The following is an 8,856-nucleotide window of genomic DNA, read 5'->3' on the forward strand; positions in this document are numbered from 1 at the left end:
GGTCATGCACCTAGGTAAAAATCGGTTGTGTTTGTGTTTGTATTGCTTGATCAAGGTTGTTGCACCTCACGCACTCACCGAACAAATTTGAGGTGTTGGGCATCCTAGGTGATCGCGTACGTTGACACGCGACAAAACCTGGCAGTTGAAGTGCCTTTTTAGAAGATAAACCAAAAATGTGGGGGAGGGAAAAGAGGAGAGGGAGGAAACCAATTCGGAGACCTACAAGATAATCCCCAAACAAAACATTTACATGTCTCATACACATATCATCAAACAAGTTGCTTACATACATTTCTCTATACCATATCACACACACACACAGAGAGAGAGAGAAACAGATAGAGAGATAGATGAGATAAATGAACGAGTAATAAGAAGAGAAGGAGGGGAATCCTATATAACTAAGAAGTTCATCCCCACTAAGGGATTTCTCTGAACATGCAAGCTGTCCACGTCAATAGGTGGGCCTGCACCACTAACACGTCCACGTCATCAATCTTTTCTTATTTCACTTGAAGCTCATGCTTTGACGTTGTTGTCCTATTGTCTTCTCGGCAGCAGTACAACACCACTGTCTCCTTTTCCCATTCGGTTCCTCTTCATCTTCCCACTAGAGGATTTTGCAAAAGAAACCGTTCTCATCTTCTTTATGGATAAATTTATGGATTTGCTCTAACTTCTAAGTAGTGGAGCTTATATATCCTCCCCAATTCCAGTCGACGCCAGCACCCATGGGTGTTCTTTCTTCCTTCGGTAATTTTCGAATGTCATCATGATTTCAGGCCACCATCATCGACGCCCATTTCCTGGGAGTACCAGGCATGTCACACGAGACGAATGTGCCTCGCTGCTGTTACTGTGCCGCTGTTTGCTCAGCAGATCCGCATCCCGCGAAAGGTACACCTTCCTCGCTCATCAGCTGCTCATACTCCACAGGCCTGTTGACGTGCGTGTATTCATCTCTGATGTTAGCATCGATTCTAGCTTCCGTTTGATTTGTTCAGTATATATAACTTTAGTGTATTTAGATGGAGGAAGCAATCTCCTTTTCTTCGCCCGCACCTTTTTGACAACACCAGCAGAGAACACTAACTATTTTGTTGCAACTACTAAAAGCTTCAGGATACCCTATTGTTTATGTTGTTGCAAAGGCAAAGTTGGATTATATAAGAGTTCGCGGAATGATGCCTAAGGCCTAAGCCAGACCTCTCTTATCTTCCAGCTCCATTTTCCGAGTCACCTTTGATGTATATTTGTTCTGGATGATAAGAACTTCGTGGAATTCTTCTGCTAATGATATGTTGTTTGCAGGGAGGCCATCACTACAGATTTATCTAAATGTTCTCCACATTTTCCTGTAATGGTTTATGTCATAGGGGGCTCGAGCATGGCATGGCTGATTCCCTTTTTGTGTGATCGCCCAAGTCTTGCCCCGTGAAGGAAAGACTACTATTCAGAGCTGGATTTCTTTTCAAATCACCATTTCAGAGATCACCAGTTGCACGTTTCAGGAAGGTGAACAGAAGTTTACATGAACGGCAAGTACCGATTTCATGTTAACCATGCATCATGGCGATTAGGCGCCCATGTCTCACTCTCCGTCTCCATATTGTTAAGTACAACTGAGATCAATAATGGTTTTCCATATTCAAGATTCAAGAATCCTAAGGAATTCCGAATGGTCCAACTTCATCTCACAATCATCACTAGCTAGGTTTATGGCTTCAGCGTGAGAGCATTGAACACACAGGATATTTATTGTCCATTCCTCCTCCATTAGCAGAGAAAGCAGCTTGCACGCTAAATCATCAACAAAATTAGCAAGCATTACTATATTTCTTCAAATGTTCATCCCTCTTACATTAGCAGAAAAGGCAGCTTTCTTTGTTCCATGTAGTAGGGTGCTTAATTTCCATCTTAACTGGAATTTGATATTTTCAGTTAGTCATATTTTACAAATATTAATGTGTTAGTTTCCTTATTCATGAATTGTGTATCTAGACTGCTATTGACTCATCAAATAGGCACTTGGGCTGTACTTAATTTCGATCATTATTGGAACATTGTATTTTCAGTATTTCAATCCATTCTATTGATGAACTTTGTGGACCTTCGCCTATGGGCTATAGCTACGATCTACCAAGTTCCTGTATAGAGTTGGATGTTAGTACAACTCAACTAATTGAGAGTGCAGACTTCTTATTTGTACATGCACTATTAATATGTGCGAACGCAATTTGTTTTTGTATAGTCACACATTTACTATTTATCCTATATTGCATTGTGCACTTCTATTCCTAAAATATTACTTCAAATGTTTTTTTCTTAAAATTACTGAATGTGTCCGCAACAACGTGCGGGGCAGCATCTAGTGTTGTATGGAGATGCATCCCGTTCTCTTCCTTCTCGCTGGAGGGTATATCGAGCTCAAGTTCTGCCGGTCGACATGCGTGGAGAAGATCAACTAGTGAGAAGGGAGGAGATTGTTGCCGTCATCATCCTCACACCTCTTCTCTCGCGGTGTAGCGACGACCATCCATGCTCCTTATGTCGGCACGGACGATCTACGTGAGGTGGAGGTAGAAGAGGGTCGGCTATAGGGTGGCAGCAGGGATGGGAATCGAGAGAGAGGAAGGAACGATGCACTGGTAGAAAAAGGGGCTTTAGTCCCGGTTCGCAACTGCTATTAATCCCGGTTGCGCAACCAGGCAGAGCTGCGCTAGACGCCTCTCACGAGGAGCACTCAAGGAAGAGGAGAAAGGAGGGGGAACGTGGCTAGGGTTTTCACCGGGTGCTGCCGGTTTTATATGACACAATGAAAAGTTGGACGGTCAAGATTCGCTCAGAGAAACCATCCAAGGACCCAGATCCAAACCAGCTGTAAATTTGTAAAACCATGAATAAAAATGAAATACAATATAAAATAAGCTTGCAGACTACCATCCAAAGTAGATATTTCCATTCTTTTCTATGCAAAACTTTTAATGTGCACAATCACTTCCCTAACACAGAAAATATTAACATGGAAATGAATTTTTTTCAAGGGGCAATTCCAGCTCATTCCTTATTTACTACGGAGTAGTAGACATACCTAGATCTGAAAAGTACTTGTTAGTACACAAACTGGAGGGAGGTTCCCTCGTCTTCTCCCCCAAATCAGAAGAGCAAAAGCCAGCCATGGGAGATGCGCCCAAGAGCAGCTCCGCCCGCCGCTCATGGCACACCCTCTTCCCCGATGATGCTCCCACACCCACCGCTCCCTCAAGCCCACCCCCAGCTCTCAGGACGCTCCCTCAGTCGCAGTCGGCCACCAATCTGATTTCATCCCCGCAGCTTATAAACAAGTCGCCGGGCCAGAAGATGGACGAGGCCAAGGCTTCTCAGCAGCCGCGCGCCGGTGATCCCTCCGCCAACGAAGTCGTACAGGAGGTGGAGGCCTCCGCCAATGACCGCGTCCAGGAAGAGAAGGAGGCGCCCAAGACCGATCTGCCCGCTTCTGGTCCGGAGAGCACCCCGCTGGATGTGGCTGCCGGTGACAAGAAAAAGGCCGTGGCAAAGGGGAAAGTGGCAGGCATTCGTGTTTGGTCCGTGGAAGACGAGTTTGGCATCCTCGAGTCCCTTGCTGCGTTCGTCAAAGCTTATGGGAAACCTCCAGGTCGCTCCCAGCTGTGTGAAGTCGTCCGCGGGCACGTTGTTGACAAGAAAGAGTTTACCAAGACACAGATTTACGAGAAGGTCCGTGGGCTGAGGAACAAGTACTATACTATGCGGACCACCGCTGCTGCTGCTGGAGCACCACCACCTGGAGATGCTGATGACCTGCGCAAGTATGATCTATCCAGTAAAATTTGGGGTGATTCCCTGATGTTGCCCAAGCGTGAGATAAAAGAGAACAGCTCTGGCCAGCCGCTTCTCCGTAGGGAGTTTGAGGAACTCCGGGACATGTACCCTCACCTCACTCTAATGGTGGAGGAGATCGCTGGTGGTGACCGCTGCTTTCTGAAAAGGGCGTTCGAGTTTATTGATGACGGTACAGCCCGCCAGTTGGATGCCAAGTTGAAGAAACAACGGATTTTGAAAATGAAGATTCATGAGGACCGTACGAGTATCACGAGGGAGGTGCTTAGCACGCTTGTTGAATACATGGCGTAATACGCTGAGTTGGTCAAATATATGATGACAAGGTGTGAAACTGCTTCATGTGCCCTCAAGTTCTTTATCTATGTTAGCTCTGATGAACCTTGATGGACCGAGTAGTTTATGAAGTGAGCCTGTTCTCCATTCTGCTTTGGTGTCATCGATATTATGTATTATAGTATTAGGACTTACCTGTGATTTGTCCTGATGTTATTATATTAGCACTTATCTATGGTACTTTTAATACCTATGATTTAGTATCTTGTTTCTACTCAATATTGGTTCGTCACTCTAGTCATTACTTTCCTATTAACCGGGATATAGTATTCTTCTCTCTTCTCCTTTCAAGAAGATTTTTTTTTCTGTTTTAGCTACTAGCTCAGTTGAATCAGATGTCTTGAGTGATCAAACTATTTTCACTTTGTATTTAGAGAACCAAAGTTTATAGATTTTTTTAATGAAGTTATGATCTACAGCTGGATGCACGGGCTTTGGATATCAAACCAATAATGGTACCGGTTGCATAGTAGTTCATGAATAATGGATGACCTTTTTGTACTACAGCAAATCATACTCTTCTTATCTTTATTTATGATTTCAATGATAACAATAGCAATTACAGTAAAGAAAAATACCGAATATCTCAGAAGCAATATCAGTCTGTTCTGAAATTTAATGACGTGCAAGCATGACCTGTTCCTTAGTCGTAGATGAAAGGCGAAGAGATAAAGGTGCAGAAGATTATCCATTTAATAAATAAAAAAGTTGCTTTCATGCCTTATATCCAATGAATGAATAATGGCTTTTCCTTGTGACCTTAATAATATGGAAAAGTAAAATTTACTCTTTAGGAATTACGAAACCATGATTCAGATGTGCATCTATCTGTCTTTTTGTGTGCATTTGGTATCTGCAGTGCGGGAAACAATGTGAAGCTGTATGGTTTTCACAGAGAATGTCAGTCAAACCGGTACCATGAGGATCCCAGCGAATCCGCCGAAATCCGCACGATATCGATTTTAGGAGACGCACCACCAAGCGCCTCGTACACGCCGAAGCATGCACGCGATGCGGGTGGAATCAATCACGAGAGGTAACATTACAACAGGATTACAATAGAACCCACAAGAAACATATATATTACAACAACGACTCCAACGAGTCAAGATACAAATATACAATACAAAGATCCAAATCATACAAAAGATCAAATACGTCCGAGTACGGACAAGATACAAATTGGACTAAGAGTCCTGAAGATAACCAAGTGGCGTCCATAACCCTGCCCAGGCCAAGCCGGAAGGGTAACCTCGCTAGCGTCGTCTTCATCGAACATATCTTCATACCTGCCCGGTTATATCCCGTAGAAGCAGCAATAAGTACGGGTTCGTACTTAACAAGACTTCAAGACGTATAAGCATTCGTCAACCAGTCATCCTTTGTACTTGAGGCACGCAGGGGACTTAGAGGACGCAAGAGGAACGTCATAGGCAATATGGTGGGGTTAAGCGGCAGCGCGCAAGCACTATAAACCTATAGAGACACTCTACAACAGTCGTCTATCAGAGAAGGTGAGAGAGCGTAAGTAACAGTTATATACTCTGCAAACAAAACACAGCCGATGCGTTCCCCCTTCGCCAAGAAGTACTTACAAAGGCACTCACACGGTTGTCAAGTTTTAACCATTTATTATTAGAGTTGTGCTAACTTACTACGCAAGTTATTATTAATAAACAACAAGTGTAAGTTGTCTATGGTCGAATCATACAGCTCCAAGTCGTCCATAACCGCGGACACGGCTTATCGATAAGATTTAACCCTGCAGGGGTGCCCAAATGTGCCCACACGCACGATCAACCCACTTGCGACAGGTGGATATAACGACTCGCACTCTCCTTCACGACAACAATATCCAGAAAGCCACCTAACCAAGTTGAACCCGTATCGAAGTCCGGCCGTATCTCCGAATCGGACTTAGCTATGTGTGTCAACGTGCTTGGTGGTTTAAACACACACTGGGGCGATAAACCACTTCGCAGAGGCTCCACGACCTATACGTGCATACCAGAAACAAGGGATACAAGGCACCCAGGGGCTTCCCAAAATAAATAAGTAGCAGGCTGGCATGCACGCAACAACAAATGGTAAAACATTACGAAACTAGTTGTGGCCACTGGACAAAGCTGTAGATTCCGGCAGTGGTCGAGGGGAGACCCAGAAGCATACCCACGTGTGGTTAGAGCGCTCAGTCTCGGAACAGATAACAAGAACTCGGGGTCCTAGGTTTCATGGAAACACAAGTGAGCCGTCATAAAACGAGCAACTGACCCACCGATGCCTCCGCTAACAACTATTAACAAGTAACCATGATACTTTCAACAGATATAACCATAAACCATGTGTCATGTTCCCCAACTGATAACCCGATAAGATAGCGGTAACGGTAACGAGATATAAACAACACTAGCATGCACTACGACTCGCAAGGCAGACCCGTTAACCAAACAACAGCTGTAGGAGGTTGGTGGTTGGTGGTGGCAATATGGGCTGCTTGAGGTAACAAGTGGAAGGGACACGTGACAAGAACGCAACTTAAGGATAGCATGAGGGAGAAGGCAAAATAAAATAGGTAAGCGACTTCTGCAGGGGCAGAAGTATAAGGGAAAATGCTTGCCTGTTAAAGCTTGCCGAGGAACATCCGGAGAACTTGTCGTATCTCACAGCACCACTTCGTGATCCTATCCGGGAAGAAGCAAATGCTGGAACACATAACGGATGCAAATCTTACTACTACGGCAAAAGAATCGGCATGATCATGATATGATATGCATGGCATGGCAAACATGATGCGGCGATGCAACTTATCCAATTTAAGCGGAATCGGAATTCCGAGACACAATTATTAGGTTCAAGTTATTTATCTACCCCACATACTAAATATTGATTAGCATAGCATTGACATGGCATGGGTGAGCTACTCAATTTAAACGAAGCGGGAAACCGTATCCGGAAATCCCAATTACTCCGCATATTAGTTATTAGGTGTGATGCAAACTACCATGGCCCGACATGATGCGAGATACAAACACATACACAAATGTCATATTCTTATTCAGTGCATTTTTCTGATAAACTTTCATATATAAAATATTTTCATTTGAACTTGTATTCAAAAAGTAGAGCCAGATTTTATATAACAAAATAAAGATGTAACATGCACAGGGGACCTGGGCTGGAGTCAGAGAGAAGTGGAATGATTTTGACATGTATCTGGAAGGTGTGGTTTTGCCTGACGAAACTGAAGAGATAACAGAGTCATGCCGTGGAACGGACGGACTGGCACAGCAGCGAGAGACAGCCCATACGGGATGAATATCTAGCAGCTAATCATGCACACATGCAGCTGGATCGATTGATGGTTCATGTCTAGCTGAAGCAAGCAGACAGCTAGAACAATTGATATACTCGCGTGTGTGCTGGCTGAGAAAAGGTGTAGAGGTGTGCAGCTGATTAGTACTTGTATACGTACAGGGTGCAGACAAGGTATAGTGTATGTCCGTGGTTAACTGAAACTTGACACTAGGAACTGAAGATCGTGACAGCGGGTGTTCCTGTAGATAGCGAATGTGCACAGATTTTAAAGCGAATGCAGCGGCGAAACTGTGAGTGGTTTCGAACGAAACAAAAGAGTTTGAGCAAGAGTGTGGTGCCGTGAGTTGAATGGGATAAAAAAGGTTGGAAACGGTGCACGGTGTCGACGTGGAGCCTCGCCGGAAAACGGACGGACGAAACAGCGATACAGAATTGACACGGAATCTGTTTTCTGGATCGAACTTTGGAAGACGATGGCGACGCCGATACTGCACCGTTTTGGACGAAACAAAGATCAGGAGAAAGCTGGTGGTGGCGTTCACTTAACGGAACAAGAATCCCGTGCTGAGGCGACCTGGTTCGCCGGGGATGCTCGTCGGAAGTTGACACCATGAAACAGAAAGCTGGACGTTTTCATCCACCTGGTTTTCGTTTTCCTTGATCTCTTCCGAAACGGATTTCGCGGGACATGCAGGGGAGATGTAGAAGGGCTGCTCACCCTGGGGTGCTCGACGAGGTGGAGGTGGCGACGGGGAGCCAGAAAGGGCTCGACTTGGTTCAGGTAGACGCCGGGGTTGAGCCGCCGCCAAGGTCCGGGAAGAGCCGGGCCGCGTCGAGGAAGTGCGCGCTGCTGTGAGGTCGGCGACGGAGAACGTGAGCGTGCGCTGCTGTCGTCGAGCATGCGCGCGACGAAGCTGATGAGGTTCGGCTTGATGACGTAAGAGACGAGCGGGGGGGACGCGCGGTGCGCCGGTCGCGCGGAGACGGCGTGGCGCAGAGCTTCGGGAGACGGGGACCTGCGGCAGCGGGCGGCTATCAACGCCGGTAGCACGGCAAGAAAAAGAGGGCGGAAGAGACCGAAGAGTGGTTCTAGGGACGCGGAGCTCACCGGGGAGAGTCGGGCGACGTCCAGGACGTCCGTGATGGTGGCGCTCTGCGGCGTCGGGTGAGAGGAAGAGAGGAGTGGCGGCGGGGAGGAAAGAAGGTGGAAGGTTAGGGTTTGGTAGGGATGCACGGTAGCTCTGTTTATAGAGAGAGAGGAGCGACAAGGGGATCGCCGTCCCATCGAGCTGCATGGTTACGTGGCTCCGATGGGATGCGTGCCGTACGAAGAAGAGGATGCCA

The 8,856-nt window shown here is 46.0% G+C and overlaps 1 protein-coding gene and 1 long non-coding RNA gene across 2 annotated transcripts; one reads left to right on the forward strand and one right to left on the reverse strand.

Moving 5' to 3' along the window:
- Positions 1-2,977: 2,977 nt before the first annotated feature.
- Positions 2,978-4,193, forward strand: LOC139837567 (uncharacterized). Its single transcript, XM_071826955.1, has one exon. It carries the CDS (start codon positions 3,181-3,183, stop codon positions 4,153-4,155), a length of 975 nt encoding a protein of 324 aa, XP_071683056.1. The 5' UTR covers positions 2,978-3,180; the 3' UTR covers positions 4,156-4,193.
- Positions 4,194-5,250: 1,057 nt separating this feature from the next.
- Positions 5,251-8,354, reverse strand: LOC127342190 (uncharacterized). The gene is made up of 2 exons (XR_011755256.1): positions 8,231-8,354; positions 5,251-6,899 (listed from the first exon to the last, which is right to left on the reverse strand). It is a non-coding gene; the product is annotated as an uncharacterized lncRNA (long non-coding RNA).
- Positions 8,355-8,856: the final 502 nt, after the last annotated feature.

Source organism: Lolium perenne, chromosome 3 (genome assembly GCF_019359855.2).
Source record: "Lolium perenne isolate Kyuss_39 chromosome 3, Kyuss_2.0, whole genome shotgun sequence".
NCBI lineage: Eukaryota > Viridiplantae > Streptophyta > Magnoliopsida > Poales > Poaceae > Lolium > Lolium perenne.

Bases quoted from the DNA above. Each gene is read 5' to 3' on its own strand.
- LOC139837567 (XM_071826955.1), top strand. From the start codon at position 3,181: ATGGGAGATGCGCCCAAGAGCAGCTCCGCCCGCCGCTCATGGCACACC.